This window comes from Pseudopipra pipra, chromosome 4 (genome assembly GCF_036250125.1).
Source record: "Pseudopipra pipra isolate bDixPip1 chromosome 4, bDixPip1.hap1, whole genome shotgun sequence".
NCBI classification, from domain to species: domain Eukaryota; kingdom Metazoa; phylum Chordata; class Aves; order Passeriformes; family Pipridae; genus Pseudopipra; species Pseudopipra pipra.
Window position 1 is genome coordinate 8,894,728 of NC_087552.1, and position 21,300 is coordinate 8,916,027.

General features: G+C 47.9%; 1 protein-coding gene across 1 annotated transcript; it reads right to left on the reverse strand.

Annotated features, from left to right (window-relative positions):
• Positions 1 to 599: 599 nt before the first annotated feature.
• On the reverse strand, positions 600 to 16,710 carry LOC135412726 (coiled-coil domain-containing protein 81-like). Its single transcript, XM_064651532.1, has 11 exons — positions 16,282 to 16,710; positions 15,036 to 15,097; positions 4,163 to 4,316; positions 3,533 to 3,789; positions 3,132 to 3,217; positions 2,695 to 2,789; positions 2,153 to 2,258; positions 1,788 to 1,896; positions 1,498 to 1,635; positions 987 to 1,144; positions 600 to 823 (listed from the first exon to the last, which is right to left on the reverse strand). The coding sequence occupies exons 1-11, from the start codon at positions 16,352 to 16,354 to the stop codon at positions 748 to 750; spliced, it is 1,314 nt and encodes a 437-aa protein (XP_064507602.1). The 5' UTR covers positions 16,355 to 16,710; the 3' UTR covers positions 600 to 747.
• Positions 16,711 to 21,300: the final 4,590 nt, after the last annotated feature.

Below are 21,300 nucleotides of genomic sequence, written 5' to 3' on the forward strand. Positions count from 1 at the left end.
TTGCATATGTTGCTGCTAGTACTCTTTTACCCTTCCAGGTCATGCCTTTCTTCTTCATGCTGTAATTTACCTTGCAAAAAAAGGGCTTTGGCACTTTCAAAAGTTTCTATCTCTCTGAAATGAATAAACTTTCTCCCAAGAAGTCCATTGAACAGTTCCTGAGGGTAAGCCAGCCTTGCTCAACTAAAGGAATGCCATCAATGAAGCCCATTTCTCCATGTCAGTGTAGCTCTTCAAGGAGCATCAAACCAACTGTTTTCTTTAGTGGTGTAGGTTAGATTCTGCTTTTGAATTTCCCCATACCAGTCACAGAGAGAGAGGAGGCAGGAAGGGTTACCCAGAGCGAATCTGTACCAACAGTGCTGTGACCAGTCACAGACCTCTGTTATCCCTACAAAGCAGTGTTTGGATGCAGGACAGCTGTGCTTTGAAGCCCCATGCCCTTTAGCCTGGAAGGGACACCACTCTTTTCAGTCCCACGGCCTGTCACCACTGGTTGACAGGACCAGGTACCTCCAGCCCATTTGCCCCTTGGCCAGGAGGCTGCAGGGGCCCCTCCTGTCCCCTTGGCCTGCAGAGAAAGGCAGTGAAGGCAGGAGCATGGTCACTGCAGCTGGGATCAGGTACCAGCAGCCTCTATTTGGCATGTTCTCCTTTGCTAAGGCATTCCTTGCCCCTGCCACCCATTCCTGGCAGCTCTCTCGTTGAAAAGGCTGGATGCTGTGACAAGGGTCTCTCTGGGGCTGCTCACATCTTCTTGCCAAGGCTGGTAGGCCCTGGGCCGTCCCAACGGTGCTCCAACAGACCTGTCTGCACCCCCTTGCTAAAGGAGACAGAAGAAAAGGCCTCCTCAGCTCTGCAGCCAGGGAAAAGGGCTCCCCATGCCCCAAAGTCTGGCTCAGGTCAGTAGTTCCTGGCAGTGCTGCTGAGCCCAGGCACTGCTCCACGGGACCTGTCATGGGCCCTCGTGCCACAACCACACTTACTCTTCCAGGACTTTCCTCGAGAGCTGCAGCTCTTCCTGCTGCTCTAATGTGCTCTGCCTTGCCGTGCTTCGCCCCTTCTCCTTCAGCTTCTCAGCATAGGCCTTTCTCAGGAGGTAGGGAGGGCGATAGGGATCCTCAAATACGTAGGGGCAGGAGGTCTGCAAAGGCAGAGGAGACTTCTAAAGCACTGCCACCAATGGCTGGGGCTGCTCCCAGAGCTTCAGCTGAGGCGTGTGACTTGCACAGGCTTGGCTTGGTCTTCAAAGCAGTGGTGCTGACCCCTCACAGAGAGCACAAAGCTGCCAGCCCATGCCACAGCCAGCTGCACGCTCCAGCCTGGGGCCTCAGGAACAGCTCCACCTGCAGGGAGGGCAGGCCATGGCACTGCTGTTGTGCCCAGACACCTTTCCTGCTCCCTCCTAGGTGTTGCAGCTCCAGGGCCAGAGTGTCACGTCAAAGAGCGAGGAGGGGAAAGGCCCCTTTCCTGGGGGATGTGATGTGTGTCCCATACCTGTCCTTGCTCTGTGTCCTGTCTCGTTCGGTTGCCAAAGTATTTGCGCCACACTTCACCTTCCACCTCATGGCGCCTGGATGCCATCAGCAGCTGGAGCTCTCTTTCTTCCCTCTCATTGTAGAGGGAGTGCATTCCCTGAAGGCCATGCACACACCACACATGCAACATTAGTCACCTTGAGCATGGCTAGGGCAGGAGGGCTGGGACAATGGGCAGTTCCTGCTGCCTCTCTGCCTCGGCCCAGAGCCCAAAATGTGACACAGGGCTGGCAAAACCCAAGGATGTACCATTGCTGAGGGTCGCGGAGCACATTCGAGGAGCTTTGTCCGTGACTCAGATTGAGGTGTGGGGTGCATTAGCGTCTTATCGGTCTTCTCCTGGATTACAGGCAGGAATCTAAAGAGGAAGGCCAGCAGTCTGAGTCTGTGGGAGCCCAGTCTGAGCCTGTATCTGTGCGATGGGCTCACACCCTGCTCCATGGCACCATGCGGCAGTTCAGCAGAAGGACCACGAGTCCAGCAGGACAAGGTCTCCAGGGCCATTCAACATCAGCACGGGCACCCCAGCCAAAGGAAACATCTCTCCCTCTCTACCACAAGTGCACAGTGTACCCCACACAGCCTCAGCCACACCACTCCTCTACAGGGCTCACCTTCCTCGGCCGGCCTCCTTGTCTTTAGGCTGATCAGATTCCATTGACTGCTGGCTGGCCTGGGAAACCCTCCGCCGAGCCAGGAACACTGGATCCAGCACGCTGACTGCAAGTGGGAAAAAGGGAAGAGCACGCGGTGTCTTTGAGATCACGTGGCCAGCAGGAGGGGCAGAGCTGCGCGGTCGTGCCACGCAAGGCTCACCCTCAGTCCTTGCCACCCCTGGGAGCCAGAGTTCCAGGCAGGCCCCTGTCCCTTACCCACACTTGATCCGGAGCTGAATTCCCACCAAGCCACCCATCTCTGTGGGACATGATTTTCCTCCTCTCCTACTCACAACTCTGCCATCAGAAGTGACTCACCAATAGGAAGAACTGGGAGGTACTGGGAATCCCCAGGGCCCACTGGAGGGATTGGGCTGTAGGGGCTGCCCACAGCTCAGATCCTCTTCCAGAATGGGTCATCCCACAGTGACCTCAGACGTCCTGCCCTCATGAGGGCAAGAGCACCCTCAGTCCCTGCCAGCCCTCAGATGGCACATTACCTCTGCGAGAACCCCCGCCCCAGGGCGCCGACTCTCTGCTGGGCTTCAGGGAAATCAGAGGAGCCCATGGCTGGTGTGGGGTCTCCACTACAAGACTGGAAACAAGAAGGCACCAACTGGGTAAAGCTGGGGCACCAGGCTCCCCTGGGGGCTCACACTTTTAACTGCTGGCACCCGTCTTTGGGAGCCACTGCCAAGTTCTTGAAGCACAAGGTGCACAACAACCCTCCTTGCTGCCCATGCAGACTGTCCCACCTCTCTCAGGGCACACTGAAAGTTGACTGGCCCCTTTGTCTGCAATCTCCAAGCCAGGGAGGAGTGAGCAGTGGGCAGAGCAGGAAGCTCTCCTGGGAAGGGGCTCATCCTGCCCAAGTTTGGCTGCAATGGAGCCTCAATGAACTAGAAGCTGCAGAAGCTGCAGAAGCCATCCTGCTCACCTTGGTAGTGTGACGACCTCATCTCGACTGACCCGATTAAAATCATTTTGGCCTGGAAAGGCCACGATCCTCATCATGTTGGAGTCCTGGAAGGGGACAGCCACATTTCAACAGACACCCAGAAACATGCTGGTTGCCCACAAAGGTGGCAAATTTGGCACCTTGCTGCTCAGAGACACAACGGCTGCTTCCCAGAAAGCCTCACACCAGCTTCTCCCTTGATGTCATTAGACCCTCCCTCAAAGGGCCGAGGCACTGCCCAGACATGGACAAGGTCATCAGGAGCGTGCCTAGGCTGGGTGGTGAGGCAGGTCATGACAACTGAGAGAAGGCAGCAGGAGAGCTTTGACAGCATTGCCACAGAGCCATGAAGAGGAATCCCATAGAAATGACAAGCTCACCTCCAGAAGAGCTTTCAGCATGTTTCCTGTCGTATCCAGCTTCAGCAGGCAGCGATCAAAGAAGGTCATGCTGACCACTTTTCCTCGCACAGCAAGGATACCAATGCCCTTGAAGGAGAATTCCACTTCTTTGTTGTCTCGGAGGGCCCCAGCAAAGCAAAGCAGGGTCTCATGTACACACAGCTCCACAATTTCTCGGCGGAAGTGGGTGTCTGCAGCAATCTCCCCAAAGTCCAGCTGAACAACAGGTGTCTCATCTAGGAAACAAGAACAAAACAACAGGGTGTCTGCCACCCCAGTTCAGCCAATTCCAAGATTAGGGGTCATCAGTGCCCAGCCCTCAGGCAACACTCTACCAGACAGTGCTCCCCTTTCAGCTTCAGTCACCTCTCCAGAACAGAGCTGGTGGTCAGGAGAGGCCAAGCAAAGCTTGGCCTCCTGCTGCAATCAACCAGCTGAAGCACAGGGGGAGCTGGGGAGACAAGGCTGGCTCCCCAGAGAGGGGCAAGGTGCTGGGCTGCCCTATGTGTGCCCACACTCAGCACTCTCCAGGTTGGAAGTGCCTTTCCTTGGCCGTTGGCAACAAGCCAAATGCAAGGGCTGTGTGAGGAAAGTATTCCATCTTCTTACCAGGAATTTTGGTTTCCTCACACTCAAGGTTGTAGAATGTCCTCAGATGTTTGTCTACAATGAACACAGGTCTCTCAACAGTCAAAACCTTGCCCTCTTCCACACTGGCATGCACTGGGACAATTGCAAATGTCCCAACTCCAATCTCCACTGCCTGGAAACACAAGCAATAGGAAGGAGCATTGGCAGGGCTGCCCAGAGACGGGGTGGCTGCCACATGACTGGCATGGTCCTGGGAATGGCACTTTGGCTCCTGCTCTGGAGGCCCAGAGGGACAGGATGAGGTGCTGAGGAGCCAGAGTCCAACTGGGAATGTTTTAAAGCCTGGAGAGAAATTCGTGGTGCGTGAAGGGACTCCATCTTATGCACTTGCTCATTTATACCCAGTTTTAAACAGTTTAAAATGTCTTCCTCATATGATTGTATTAACCCCATTTTCCTGTATAGCCAGGGCTTGCCCAGGCTTGCCCAGAGCTGTTTTCCCACCATAAGTTGTTTACTCCTTCATTTTCCCGCTCATCCTGCACTGATTGGCTGGGGAGTGCCAAGTGTGGAGTGAGTCCCCATTGGTCCCTAATGCCCAACTCCTCCCAAGTTCCTCCTCCCTTCCTGCCTTCTCCTATCCTGTTGTTGTGGTTTGGACCTTGTTTTCCCCCTGAGGCTGAGAAAAGTGGTAGACCCCAAGGGGTGGAAACCCTTAGAAGTTTTGAAATTCTGTCCAATGGGCGCTCCTGCAGAAATGTAAACATACCACAACCAGTCCGGAAGAGATGAGTTGTAGTTTGGTTGTTGTAGGAGAGGTGGCCATGTTGTGAGCCACGAGGTAGGGGCTCTGTGCCCCTTGGGGCCTCTGGCCCCCCTCCCAGCCCCGGCTGGGGGCTGCGGGGACCTGGAACAGCATAAAGCTGGGCTAGGTGCCTGTTGTCATGCCGGGAGAATGTTTTCTCCATGGGCGCAGAGCAGCAGCCAGGACTGACCAGAGAAACGGTGGCAGAGAGCCAGGAGATAAGGACCTGAACTGAAGGAGCAGTAGAACCAACATGCAGCACCGCAGAGAAGACTCCTGGAAGACAGAGCCGGGAGAAAGAGAGCCAGCAGCTGAGAGACAGAGTTTGGGGTAAGACTGTACCAGCCCCTCAAACTCCTTTGAGACCTCCGAGAAAGGAGGAATAGATGGACTCCTATTTTAGAGGAGCCTTGGAGTACAGCAGCACCAGAGAGAGAGGAGCTGAGAAGCTCAAAAGACGTCCTGGAGCTGGACCGGGACGGCCAGATGGAATGCGGGGGGAGTTGACCTTGGCTCCCCCCCCCTTGCACTGCTGCCACGGTGGCAGCCTGAGAGACAGGGCACAGAGGCCCTGCAAGAGATACCAGACCGTCACGAAGACCCCCTGTGTCTTCGTGATATGACGTGGTGATACGACCTTGTCTGGGGTTACGAAGTCCACGGAAGACCCCTCGGTTGGAGGCGATGGGGCCAAGAGAGAGGCTTGGATACCTCCCTTGTGGGTGCTGGCAGAAAGCCAGCTATCAGCTGCTGCATGTGGAGAAGAGAGACAGAACCTGCTGCATTAGAAGATCCTGCTGCTTAAGGACTGGAAGGGATCTGTCCTTCTTTCCCTCCTGGACTTTTATTTGGAGGGGAGAAGAGATCTGGTCCACTGTAAATACTATATGTCATGGTAGAGATAGTTATGATCGTGTGTATAATGTGATGTTATATTTATTTGTACAGTCATTGTAATATATTCCCTTTCCCCCCACTTTGAGTCTGGTGTGTTTTGTCTGGAAAAACCCATCTGTCATGGTTTGAGATAGTCCCAAAATCCAATTCCCTAGCTCCATTCCCCCTCCCACATCTCAACCTAATGTGAGATGGGTTTTTCCAGACAAAACACACCAGACTCAAAGTGGGGGAAAGGGAATATATTACAATGACTGTACAAATAAATACCATATCACATTATACACACGATCACAAACTATCTCTACCATGACATATAGTATTTACAATGGATCAGGTCTCCTCTCCCCTCCAAATAAAAGTCCAGGAGGGAAAGAAGGACAGATCCCTTCCAGTCTTTATGCAGCAGCATCTTCTGAGGCAGCAGGTTTCTTTCTGTCTTCTCCACATGCAGCAGCTGATGGCTAGCTTTCTGCCAGCATCCACGAGAGAGGTATCCAAACTCTCTCCCGGCCCCATCGCCTCACAACCGAGGGGTCTTCGTGGGCTTCGTAACTCCAGACAAGGTCATATCACCACGTCATATCACGAAGACACAGGGGGGTCTTCGTGACGGTCTGGTATCACCAGGAGACTCAGCTCCTTGCTTGCAGGGCCTCTGTGCCCTGTCTCTCAGGCTGCCACCGTGGCAGCAGTGCGAGGGGGGGAGCCAAGGTCAACTCCCCCTGCATTCCATCTGGCCGTCCCGGTCCAGCACCCAGGACGCTCTGAGCTTCTCAGCTCCTCTCTCTCTCCGGTGCTGCATGTCTAAAACTCTTCTCCTAAATAGGAGTCCATGTCCCTCTTCTCCAAGAGGGGTCTCAAGGGAGTTTTGGGGATCTGGTATCAGTCTTACCCCCAAGAACTCTGTCTCAGCTGCTGGCTCTCCTTTCCCGGCTCTCCTTCCAGGAGTCTTCTCTGCGGTGCTGCATGTTGTTTCTGCTGCTCCTCCAGTTCAGATCTTATCTCTTGGCTCTCTGCCACCTTCTCCGGCCAGTGTCGGCTGCTGTTCTGTGCCCATGGAGAAAAACATCTCCCAGCATAACTACAGGCACCTAGCCCAGCTTTATGCTGTTCCAGGTCCCCGCAGCCCCCCAGCCAGGGGCTGGGAGGGGGGCAGAGGCCCCAAGGGGCACAGAGCCACTACCTCGTGGCTCACAACATGGCCACCACTTCTACAACAACCCAAAACTACAACTCATCTCTTCCGGTCTGGTTGTGATATGTTTACATTTCTGCATTGGACAGAATTTCAAAACTTCTAAGGGTTTCCACCCCTTGGGGTCTACCACTTTTCTCAGCCTCTAGGGGAAAACAAGGTCCAAACCACGACACCATCTCACATTAGGTTGAGATGTGGGAGGGGGGATGGAGCTAGAGGATTGGATTTTGGGACTATCTCAAACCATGACACCTGTTATGCCCTGGAATGTCAATCCCATGTTCCTCCCCTGTTATCAAACCCTCCTATACCAGACCCAATATAAGTCCCTGCTCTACCTCAATAAAGTAGCCATTGCACCCCGACCTTCTACCTAGTCGGACCCCTTTGTGCAGTGTTGCAGTCCCACTCCCTCACCCACCGGACCGTGGCATATGGTGCCCAGGTCGTGGGGCAAGGTAGAAGGTCCTTTATATTAAAGGAACTCCCTTGTGCTCACCGGGGCTCAGGTGGCACCCGGAGAGGTGATCACCTTGCCGGTCCTCCTCAGCTGAACTGCAGACTGTGGGCCATCAGGTCAGCGCGAGTCTTCTCACTGGACAGGTGAGCTGCCGGGGACATCCCTACTCCCTCTCCCATCTCCCAGTCCCCACGAGCGAGGAACTTTAACATCGACAACAGATTACCAGAAGTCAGCATAACACCATAATAGGACTCTGGCTGTCGACCTCTCAGAAATTTGTATACAGAAAACTTAAAGATTTTATTATCGAACATGGTCACCCCTTGGATAAAAAGTCAGGAAAAGCATTAGGCAAATGGCTTGAACACAAGGGGGAGATAATCTCCGACAATACATCAATTGAAGACTGGGAAAAAATTGGATATCACATTTGGAAAGCAAACAAAAGGGGTGACCAAAATGCTAAAGAAGCACTAATTGCCTGGAGACTCGTTCTGATGGTGCTACAGCACCAAAAGATGAACTCGAATGAGAGTCTCCAAGAAAACACATCGAAACATAAAAAATCCAAGCCCAAATCATTAGTCTGCAAGACAAAATCCCCAGAAAAGGACAAGCCCCGAAAGTCCCAAAATGGCGAAAGGGATGAAGAAGGCGCAACATTTTGGCGGCTTCCACAAAATGGCGTCGGTGATGGGGGAGGGCGATTGCACATGCGTGAAACCGAAGTGCACAAGCGGCGAAGGTGGGAAAGGACCATGCAGGAAAAATCTGCATGGGAGAAGCTTAGGCAGGTCCCACCAGCTCCACCTCCAGTTCCACCCCCTGGGCTGCCTCTGCCTCCACCCACTTACATCTCCGATCCACCCACTGACACGCCCCTGCACATACCCTGTCCCGCCAGCTCCGCCTCTTTCCCGGAGTCATCGCCCTTCCAGGGCCAAAGGGAAAAGAGGGGCAGGGTCAGGCCTAGTTCCAGTGTCAACATCTGGGAACATGGCAGCACTCATGAGGCCTATGCCACCCAGGCCTCCAGCACCCACCACACACAGGCCTTAGATGGACAACACATACTTATTAGTCACTCACCACAACCGGACATTTGGAAGGCCTTCAGGGCCAAAGTGGCACAGGCTAATGATGCTGAATTCCTGAAGGCTTTCCCCATTTATTTAGAAGAAGGCCGTGCCCCAGAATGGAGGCCAATATCCTACCCTATGTTAAAGCATATCAAAAAAGCAATTATCGAATACGACCTCGGAGCCCCGTTCACAGTGAGACTCCTTGAGTACTTCTTCCTAGCTTATCATTTGATACCTTATGATACTCGAGCAGTGGCCAATGGCCTATTATCCGCTGTCCAGTCATCAGTTTTTGAAGCAAAGTAGAAGCTTGTTACCAAATATGTAAACGAAAAGATGGAAAGGCGAGGGATCCCAATACAGAGTGCAATAGATATGTTATACGGCAAGGGCAATTATACCAGTAGGCAGGATCAGGCACGCATAGACATAAAATACCTAGACATAACCAGGGAGTTGGCAGTTGAAGCATTAAAGAAGGCAGTCGATGTGTATATTCAGACACCATTCTTTAACAAATCAGGGGCCTAAGGAACCATTTATAGATTTTATCACAAGATTAAAAGAAGCGATTGCACGCCAGGTTCAGCAGAAAGAAAGTCAAGATATTCTATTTAATAAATTGGTGTATGAAAAAGCAAATGAGGACAGCCAACAGGCACTTAAAATGTTAAAGCACTCCACATTACTTGATATGATAGAGGCGTGCAAGAATGTGGGGTCTGGATCTCATAAGGCCTGATTGCTCGCTGCTGCTCTAACTTGACTGCAAACACGTTTTAATTGTGGCCAGAAGGGCCACATGAAAAAACACTGCCCTGAACTGGCCATGAAACCTGACCCCCCAAAGACATTATGCCAAAGGTGTGAGAAGGGTCGCCATTGGGCTCGCTATTGTCGATCTATTGCTAACATCAATGGCAAGTTCCTCCCTCCAAGAAAATCCCCCAATTTAAGATGGAAAGTAAACTTTAATTTGCTGCCTGACCTTAGGGAATGTCATTGTGAACATCAGGGAAACGGGAGGCAGAGCGCTCAGGGGGGTGTGAAGATACAAGAATCCCCTCAGCTGTGCTCCATCCTACGCAGCCAGCCTTCCCAGTAGTTAAGGAACGACCACCACCCTTAGACTGGATTATATTAACCATTGTGCCTCCCGCACTCCAGCTCAAATCCACTCAACAACTCATAGAGGTCTACCCCTCCTCTGACATTCAACCAGACCAAGTATACCTAATTGTTTCACATTTCACAGCGCTCGAGAGGGGAATTGTAATGACACCTACCCTGTTGACCGGACTCACAAATAATAACATCAGTATTTGTATTTCTGTTGTTTTACCACCTGTAGAGTTGGAGGATCATTTTCCGGTCGCCAAAATGGTCTCCACAGATGCTTTGGTCAGCATTATGTCCGAGGATGAGGAGATCTGGTGTGGCGACCCAATACAGGCAAATTGGATGACTACTGTCAAATCTTCCAGACTGTTCTTGATGCTCTGTTTATTTTCCAGAACCCAGGAAACCACAAAAAGGCAGCATGATAGGATTGTTAGATACGGGGGCCGACGTTACGATTGTCACCTCCCGAGATTGGCCTCCCAGCTGGCCAGCACAGTCAACCGACATAAGGGTCAGCGGGGTGGGCGGATCACAACAGCCAGCGAGAAGTACCAAAACCATCAGCATATACAGGCCAGAGGGCAGACCTGCATCTCTCAAACCATTTGTACTTAACATTCCAGTAACCTTATGGGGACGGGATGCCATGGAGCAGTGGCATCTCAGAATAGAGACAATTTTTTAGGGGGGGTCACTGAGCAAGTGCAGCTGCCCAGACTGACGTGGAAGACTGAAGTTCCAGTCTGAGTGGATCAGTGGCCCCTACCAATCCAAAACCTGCAAATTTTAAACAAATTGGTAGATCAGGAATTGGCCAAAGGACACCTGGAGTCTTCCACCAGTCCCTGGAACACTCCAGTGTTTGTCCTCCAAAAATCCTCCGGATCCTGGAGATTTCTCCAGGACCTGCGCAAAGTGAATGAAGTCCTGGAAGCCATGGGAGCCCTTCAGCAAGGTATGCCATCTCCATCTATGCTACCTGCTGAATGGCCCATGATGGTTGTCGATATAAAGGACTGCTTCTTTCATATTTTTCTCAATTTGGCCAATTTGGTGAAATTTGCGTTTTCCGTCCCAGCAATGAATGCTTGTGAACCCCACTGCACGTTCAGTGGAAAGTGCTTCCCCAGGGGATGAAGAATTCGCCAACGCTTTGTCAAATGTTTGTTGCAAAAATTTTATCCCCAATTAGGCAGAAATTCACAAAGTCAGTCATCTTCCATTATATGGATAATGTTTTGATCTGCGCGGAGACAGAATTGGCTGTCAAAAAGACTTTAGATTTGGTTGTTTTTACTCTAAATTTGCATGGTCTAGAAATTTCCCCAGAAAAGGTACAAAAGAAAGCACCATGGAGGTACCTCAGACTCCAAATTAACCAAGAAAGTGTCAGACCGCAAACAGTTACCATTGACAAAAATGTCCGAAATTTGAATGATCTCCAGAAGCTACTAGGAGCTATCAGTTGGATACGCCCTGTACTGGGGATCACAACCAGTGATTTACATCCCCTATCTGAGCTTTTGAAAGGAGATGCAGATCCGTCCTCCTCCAGGTCTGTTACAAAGGAGGCAGAAGATGCCCTCCATATGGTTGAAAAGAAAATATCGGAAAGACAAGTGAGTCGGAGGATGGAGGGACTGCCATCCTCCTTGGTAATTATAAGGGAAGAAAAACAGCCGTTGGCCATCTTGGGCCAATTTTCAATCAATAATAAGGACTTCTACTTGTGGGAATGGTTGTTCCTCCCCCACCAGTTCCAAAAGACTATTGTTACCCTGGGTAAAATGATTGGCAAATTAGTCTTCAAAGGACATATGAGGGAACCACATTATGTTTACCTCCCATTAACCTCTGAACAAATCGGGCAACCGCTGAGACCCTCTGTTGATTTCCAAATTGCCATTGGTGGATACCCAGAAGAGGTGAAGTTTCACCTCCTGGCATGTCAGTTTGTTCAGAGATTGGCCCAAATTCCATTCAAATTAGAAATTATGCAATCCGAGATTCCAATTACAGAAGCAAAGAAGATATTCACGGATGGCTCCGGTAGGACTGGAGATGCAGTCATCGTCTGGAAACAGGATGACAGTTGGTGACAAGATATCCATAAAGTGCAAGGTTCACCTCAGATTGTGGAACTTTCAGCAGTTGTACGTGCTTTTGAGATCTTTCAAAACGAAGTGATAAATATTGTATCTGATTCGGCCTATGTGGTGGGCATAGTAAAGAGAATTTAAAAGATGTTTCTAATCGACTTCTGTTTGATTTGCTAAACAAGCTATTGCTTTTGATTCAAAACAGGAAATTCGGATATTACATTATACATACCCGGTCCCACACTGCTCTACCAGGTCCTGTGGCAGAGGGAAACCAGATTGCAGATCAGCTGGCAGGTATGGTGCCAGTACCAAATTTATTCCAGCAAGCCAGATTTTCTCATGAGTTTTTCCACCAAAATGGTCAATCACTACAAAAACAATTTAATCTGAAATTAAATCAGGCAAAGGAGATTTTAAAGACCTGCCCTGATTGCCAAGCAGTGGCCCCACTTAAACCCGAAGGAACTAACCGCAGAGGGTTGGAGCCACTAGAAATTTGGCAATTGGATGTGACACACGTGCCCAAATTTGGGAAAGTAAGATATGTACATGTGTTGATTGACACATTCTCCAAAATGATAGTAGCCACCACGCATTCTGGTGAGAGAAATCGAGATGTCAAGAAGCATTTTTTGTCTGCGTTTGCAAGAATGGGGGTCCCAAAACAGGTCAAAACGGATAATGGGCCCTCATATGTATCGAAAGAAGCCAAAGCATTTTATAATAGCTGGGGTATCCACCATACCACTGGAATTCCTCATAACCCCACAGGGCAGGGTATAGTGGAAAGGGCCCATCAAAACATAAAAAATCTACTAAGAAAACAAAAAAGGGTGAGTATGGGTCTGGCTCCCCAAGAAAGACTAGAGAAAGTCATGTATGTACTAAATTTCTAAAATAATTCCAGGGACCTGACATGCCCACAAGTAGAAGCCCTATAAAGAGGCACTTCCGATCAGAAAACCAACAGAACATAAGGAAAGCCAAAATACTTTACAAAGACCTACTAACTGACAAGTGGACGGGTCCCTTTCCCCTCATCACTTTGGGGAAGGGACACACCTGTATCTCCACTGATACAGGACCGAGGTGGGTCCCTGCAAAGTGCATGAAGGTCTTCAGAGAAACATCATGCGAACCATCTACGCCTTCACCACCTTCCTCAGTTTCGGAGTGATCCTTTCAACATTGGAGACCGCGTCAGCCATTCCCATCTGGATGTACCAACAGCCCGAAAACGTTTGGGTGAAGTTGGCGCAAGAAACAAATAATGACACTATCTGTCTTTCAGTTAATAATATTAATAATTTATTTCAGACGTGTTTAGTTGGTTTACCCCTTAGTGACTATTTCAGAAATTATTTTGAATCACCTTCTTATGTTGAGGATGACCCCGCTGAATTTGAGGTCTTAGGTTCTGTTATTACCGATCAGTGTTTTAAGTTTGTATCTCGGTCTACATCTTGCATAAAGAAGAACAATGTTACTCCCTTTAAGAAAATATATCAGGATGCCTCCCTGTGGTGCAATGGCACTGCGCTTGAAATAATCACAACAGAGTCAGTAGGCTTCAAACCCAGTGCCCTGCCCCAGGGAAGATTCCTAATCTGTGGCGAGAGAGTGTGGGCTGGTATCCCATCTATCCTATTGGAGGACCCTGTGCCATCGGCCAGGTCACCCTATTCCACCTACACAAATTGGGTTAATCAATGAAAAACCCACCTCATTGATTCACCACAAGAGAGACTTCGGAATGCTTTGTATGCAAAACCCCATCCTTAATGATACACTGAGAGTGAAGTACCCGGCAGTGGGGCCGGAGGCAAGACCTCTTACCCCCCAGCCACCAAGTCTTTACACGACCCCTAAAAGATTAACCACTACTAAAAGGCCCACGATAACACATTCTCCTCCAAAAAGAGACTGGAGGCTAGGTAGCAGACAAGTTATCGAGTCATATGGAAAAGACACCCTCAGTTACCCTACCCTCCAGTCTCCCCTTAAGTGGGTGAAAGGAGATTCTCCAGCCTCATCCAAGGTTGCTGTTATTCCACCTGATGCTTTGCATCCTCCAATGGGAGTTCTTCCAATCTCCAAAATTCCGGAGGATTGTGATCCTAATATTGAGTTGTGGTCAACCATGGGAAATTATTTCAGCTCTTTTATCATTGCAGGGATCAGAACCTCGCATGCCCTCAACACCCTGACGCACATGGGGTGCTGGCTCACGAAAGAGGCCAACGCAACCAGCATCACCCTAGAAGGCCTGGTTAAAGCCACTCAAAAACTGAAAGAAGTGTCCCTTCAAAACAGGGCCACCATAGACTTCCTGTTACTGGTACACGGCCACGGGTGCCAGGATTTTGAGGAGATGTGTTGCCTAAATTTTTCCGATCACTCTGAATCAATTTTCCAAAGCATTAAAATCTTGCGTGACCGTAACAATGAAATTAAATTTTCCCCTAAGATATCCACAGATGATCTATTTGATAAATTGGGTTCCCCTAGTTTACCCAACTGGTCTAAACAAATACTTTTAATGTGTTTCGGAGTCTTGATGATCCTTTTTATGTTGTTACTAACGTTTTCTTGTGTCATAGCTGCCTGCAAAAGCCTCATTCCGAGTAAAATATTTTTGTCCTTCTATCAAGAAAACAAAAAAGGGGGAGATGCTGAGGAGCCAGAGTCTGACTGGGAATGTTTTAAAGCCTGGAGAGAAATTTATGGTGCGTGAAGGGACTCCATCTTATGCACTTGCTCATTTATACCCAGTTTTAAACAGTTTAAAATGTTTTCCTCATATGATTGTATTAACCCCATTTTCCTGTATAGCCAGGGCTTGCCCAGGCTTGCCCAGAGCTGTTTTCCCACCATAAGTTGTTTACTCCTTCATTTTCCCGCTCATCCTGCACTGACTGGCTGGGGAGTGCCAAGTGTGGAGTGAGTCCCCATTGGTCCCTAATGCCCAACTCCTCCCAAGTTCCTCCTCCCTTCCTGCGTTCTCCTATCCTGTTATGCCCTGGAATGTCAATCCCATGCTCCTCCCCTGTTACCAAACCCTCCTATACCAGACCCTATATAAGTCCCTGCTCTACCTCAATAAAGTAGACATTGCACCCCGACCTTCTACCTAGCCAGACCCCTTTGTGCAGTGTTGCAGTCCCATTCCCTCACCCACCGGACCGCGGCAGTGAGGCATGTACAGGAGGCAGGACTCACCCTCTTCTGCAAGAGCTGTCTGTGGATGTAGCGAGATGCTCCAGACCAGATTTTCCAGATTTCTGGAAAGCAAAGGAAAAGCCCTGCCATTCTCTGATTCAGTGACAGCCACCATCCCCTGTGCCCCTACCCACCCAGGTGACAGTGGAGTGCCCTTTAGCCCCCCTTGCCCAGTCTCATCTCTGGGGCTGCCCAGTTCCATTCCTGACTGCGGTAAGGCTCAAAGCAACCCACCCTGCATCCATGATAGGCCTGGGGAGGAAAGGCAGGCAGTAGTTTTGGGAAGAGAATTTCCACTCCTAGACACTGCCAGTTCCCAGAAGGTGATTATCATGTGTGTGTCTCAAACACCCATAGCCAGATGGCTGTGGAGCCAACCAAAGCTTGTTGATAACATACAAGGATTGTTGGTATGAACACACCATGGGAAAGGAAAAAATAAGGCTGGAGAAGGGGGCGATGAGGAAGTAGAGGAGCACTTTTCTGGGACAAACATCCTTGTTATTAATCCTAGAGAGAAGCACAACACAGTACAGTGCAAGTGCAGGAATGAGATAGAGAAGTGACCATGGACTGTAGGGGGGATGAAGAACACCAAAGACCCCTGAAGCCTTTCAACCCATTTCCAGAAAGGTGTGAAAGAACAAACTGCAGATGATAACTAATTTGCGTAGAAAGTGAGAAACCTCTTTGGGGTATAGAAATGTGTCTATAAAAAAGTACCCCCACCAAGCCCAGGTGGTGCCCCCAGGACATCCCATTGGCTGGGCTGATACTGGAACCAGAAGCAGTGATTGATTCCTTCCTTCCTTCCATCCTTCTGTCCTTCCTTCTTTCTTTTTCTTTCCCTCACTCTCTTCCTCTTTAATTCATCTCTTCCTTTCTTTCCCTTTTCATCTTACCCATTTATCCAAAACCCACTGCCACGTTCCTATATAGTAGGTCAGAAACTCACAATTTCCATGCCAAGCATGTAATTTACTAATAAAACATCATGAGTTCTTGTGGACTTTTGTTGTTCCTTTCTACCATGAGCATCACCCTTCCCCTTAAGGGTGGGATGTCACAGCTACCAAAGCCATCCCAGAGCCGTAAGGCACCACAAGGCAGGGCTCTCCTTACTGCAGCCTGTGCTGACTAAAAGAGCCCCCTCTATGGCCCCAGTCTCAGGGGGGCTTTCCACAGCTCATCTCCATGTAATCTTGGCCCTGACAGTGCTGCTGCAAAGGGACACCTATGGCCTTACCACTGTTGCTGAGCTCCTTGAGAGTTGGGAGCTCCTCCGGCCCTACAGAACTAGAGACCAGGTAGTTCTGCATCTCTACCCCCCTGCAGTGCAGCAGCTGAGGAAGAGGTGCTTGTCCTGCTACAAAACCCCTCTGCTCCTCTCCTTTCTTTGACGCTTCTCCCCAGGTAGCGTCTCCAATGCTCTCCTAAATTATCTCCTTGTCTCCTGGCAGCAGGGCAGATCCTGCAATATAGAGCAGAAAAGGTGTCTGCCCTGCTCAAAATCCCTCTGCTCCTCTTCTCCCTCTCAACACTTCTCCAAGTGGTATCTCCAACGCTCTCCCACAGCTTTCCTTTGCCTCCTAGCAGCAGGGCAGCTCCTGCACAGCAGGGTGCTGGTGAGGGCAGTTCCAGTGGTGTCCAGGCCTCTCCAAAGAGTGTGGTCCAAGGACACTGTCCCTGGGATGTAAGTGTCCCACTGTGATGTCATGCCATGGGTCACAGGGCTGCGCACAACCTGCCACCACACAATCTCACCTACATTTATCTCCAGCATGAGCAGGGCAGCTCCACTGCTCACCTCAGGCTGCTGCACTGACCCTCCTGCCTGCACAGCTCAACTCGTCCTCCCCAGCTGGGCACACAGGAACTCCTGGAACCTGGGGAGGAATAGGCATTAGTGCTGAAGGGGCTTCATGCACTCAGAATAAAGCTGGAGAGGTCTCCCCCAGGTCACGAGGGAAAGCAACCCCACATTTTGGTTCCCAGGGCAACCCTCAGCCCCTCCTATCCCCTAGGGCCACAGGGATGGACCTTTTTCCCTACACCAGGATCCACAAAGAAGGACTACAACTGCACATGTTGCATCCTCCCATGCACAGTCACCTTCCTCGAAGTCTCCCTTGACATGATTGTCAGCTTCCAAAATCCTCTACCCAGCTTGCAGAGATTCTTTGCACTTGGCTACAGACACCCAAATAAACCAGCCCAGATGGGGACTGATAACCATGTGCAGGTGGTATAAGAAGTCACCTTCCCTGAGACAAGAATTGTGTTTGGCCATGAGCTTGTCATTGTGTCCATTAGGTATCACTACACTGTTCAGGTACACAAGGCACAGCTGAAATGAAAAACCCGTGTGAAGGAACATGGACGTGGTGGCTGCTATTGTCAGGTAGAATATAAGTAGCTACCATGAGGTGACAGCGGCTCCAGATTCTATTTTTATTTTTTTAATATACGCAAACTAAGCTCAACTTCTAGTTCTTTATTTTTAAACATTGACCAGTTCCTTTACTTAATTATATATGACTTTAAAATACTGTTCATGAAAACTTATTAAGTTTCCATAATACTTTATGGGTGCCTTCCCATTAACATTTCTTAGACTTCCCATGAAGGTGTGATTTATGGCCTTTATGTACAACCACTCATCGGAGAGATTTTGAATAAGACAATCTCTGTGAGTAAATGTTGCTCATGTACATTAGTGGTTTCCAAGTCAGGCAATTAACTTACAAATGTTTGCAGGCTCTTTCTTCATTTTTTTCATAACATAGTCAGGAACAGTATTAATATCCAGTACCAAGTCTAATAAAATTTCCATTACCTTCTGAGGTTAATAATGAACACAGCAGGGACAAAATCAGTATCACTGTATTAACTATCATTAAATAAGGTATCTAAGCATGAGCATCATAGCGAGTGAGTGTATATAAAAAATTTGTATTTGTCTACTTATCTTATTCAAACTCTAACTTTGACATTAAGCCTTGGATTTGAAAATTAGTAACGTGCAAACACATTGTGCACGGTCAATTAAACCGAACTCCACTATTTCACATCATCGCAGGAACCGTGAAAACCAGAACTAAACTTTATTTCTGCCAGTTTTAAAAAAGTATTTTAGATTTTTTTTCATGAATGAAAAAAACTGTCTGAATCGATTGATTTTAAGTATGGAATTCTCTGAACGATTTGATCCTACGTATAACCATTTCAACTTAAAAACCAAATCATGCTGCATATTACAATAGTAAAATTAAATTTTACTACATTCCTTCATTAGCAGCATACATCCATGTAATTAAAATACTTGGAGTTATCAAATCTGAGGCATGTATTATGTCTGGTCTAGCACATGGAAATCTGCGGTAGAGGGCTCAAGGCACATTCCCCACTGGCTAACCTTGGGCATTTAAGTGTTTCTGTGGACAAGTAGGCTCCATACAACTTGTCAAGCCAGCAAAGAGAGAAAAACACAAACCATGTAGGTCTGAAGTCACCTCCATACATAATAAAATGATGGTACAATCACATTTGGAAAGCAGGAGTAAAAAGAGAAAATGTCTTATGAGGACATCAGTAAAACAGAAGGGGGAGAGAACAGACAAGGGATCCCAGCTCCCCACATGCTCAGGGCAGTGAACTCACCTGAGCACTTCCATAATCCCACCAAATTATGCTGGGTGGAAGGGAGAAGGGTAGTGCTAATGTCTCCTGCAGTCTTCTCTCACTACGGACTCAGGACACAGGTAAAAGTATGAGTCCACAGGTTGCACAGGGTAAACAAAACCCAAACTTAGATGATGCCTGTGCATGGCTCTTCCCTGCGCTCTTTTCTGTTAAAAGCTTGATGATGGAAGGAGAGGCACCTTGTGAGCACTGATTAACCTCAAAATGCACAAGTCTGCACCGTTCTGGTCCGAGAAAGTTTATTTATGGCTGACCATTATTTGAGAAGACGTGCTACCTGCTCACAGTGCTGCAACAGACTGCACCCACTCCAGTTCTAAAAGGAATCCTGCAGTTCTTAATGTGAACCACACACCGACACCGTAACTAATATTAGTTGGCATTTATTAGCAGTTTGAGATACAAGACAGTCTATGGGCTTAGGAAGTGTGGCCTCTTAAGGCAGGCCTCTTCAGTAAAAACAGAGGTAACACAGCAGAGAAATACGAGACATTGCCTGCAGTTTCATAAACCGCTTTTTTTTTTCCAGACTGGAAGTACAAATGAAATGCACAGAGCAAAAAACTTTAAACTTTCAAGGACTAAAATCTAGACCGTGCTGTATACTAAACATATTTTAGCATACACATTTACAATGAAATAATTTCATAAGTATCACAATTTATCTTCTCACACAAATGAGAACAAAATTAGTTGTTCTCATTTCCATCTCTATTTTTCTCCTTCTTCCTCAAAGCAATTAAAATCTTCCTTTTGCTGGAAGGCCTGCAGGGAATAACCAGAGGGGAGTTCTGAGAGACAATGAGGTCCTGAGGTGAACCATCTTCCTCTGGGTCCTCAGTTAGCACCATCTCCATGGTACCACTGACAGTGCAGTGCTCCTGGTAAACCTTTCTAGGTGTCACTCCAGCAAGCTCTGGTGGCATGTGGAAATGCTGTTTCCATTGCTCAAGAGACTGAATCTAGGTTTGTGCCTCTGCCCAAGGGCTGACTCACTCCACTCCCGTCCACTCTGACTGACCTAGCCCCATTTTGTCTGTAAGACTCAAGCTGTGCTTTAGGTAAGTGCAACTAAATTTGGGAGATGATAACTTTATTTCTGCACGTCCACTCAATTAATCTGCTTCTGGACTGTCATTGATAATAATTCTCCAAGAATTACTGATTAAGTCATACACTTAAAATTATTTTCTAAAGCCTCGTATTGTCATATGAGAACCTTGATGGTGACTCTTGCCATTATAGCTCATTACCCTTCAGCATCATCACATCCAAAATATGGATTTTGGTTTTTCTTGTTCATTCTCAGCACTATAAATGCAATGAAGGAATTACTACTTCATATTCTACTTCTTATTTGCTAGAACTTTCCTTACATAATTTTCCCTCTGAGGCTTTTGCAAACTTCTATTTCTTTATTCTTTTATGGTATTTTCTGCAATTCTTCCTCATCTCCATTATTTCTACTGAAACTATTCGCTGTCTTTCCCTTTCAATTTTGTAAAAACCTTGAATTCTCTCCCCACTCCAAACTATTTAAGGGCTTTCACTTCTGGTTTATATCAGATAGGCTCAAGCTCTAGTTTTCTCTTTCGTTAAATCCTAATTAAACTTCTGGCCCACATACAAATGATGCCTATTACCTCTGTGGCAGCTCTTTCTTTTGACTAATCTAGAAATACTCATTTTCCTATATATTTTGTACCAGAGGAAGTTGTCTTTAAAGATGAGAAACTTTGCTCTTCAAACACTTAGTCAGTGTTAATCATGCAGAGATGTAATCTGCTTTCACAAAGCCCTCCCTGCATCAATCCAGGATGAGGTGTTTTGTGCTACCTACCAACCAGAAGACTATTTAAGACCATTTAACCACAACAGGACATAAATATTCAGATTACAAAATAAATAGGTGAATTGACAAAAAATAATAAAAAAAAAAGCAACAAAACAAACAAACCAAGGGGGAAAATGAATCCTGAAGTAAAGCCAGCTAGTCAAACTGTATTCTAGCTACATAGCCACTATTAGCCAGCCCCTGCAGTTTCCAGATGTTTATTACAGGATATGCCTGGACAAATCTTCTTTCATAAAAGCTCTTTGACACAAAGACATTAAACTTTAAGTACCTTAACACAACAACAGACCTTTTAAAGGGGATTTACTTAAACGTTTTATATTCAAAAACAGCTGGAGAGGGAACAGAATGACAATGAAGTAAAACAATACTTACAGACAACCACTTAGTAAATCTCCACCTTCTTCTCCTTTCATCACAAAGGAGAACTCCATAAGAACTGTGTATACAATAGTCCTATTAAGCTCATGATTGTCTAAAAGATTAAGGCTCTGACCAAAAGAGCAACGATTTCTGAAATCACTGGAAATCTCGCTATTTGCTTGAACAACTTTGGATCTGGTCCATACTGACTCCATAACTGTTCATAAGCTGGAGGAAAACAACTCTGGTTATAACCTCCATAAAAACACGGTAAAAAGGAACAAATGCTTGCTTTCTATTTACTTTACTTTCCATATTTTTTAAAAAGGAAATTCCCAGCATTTT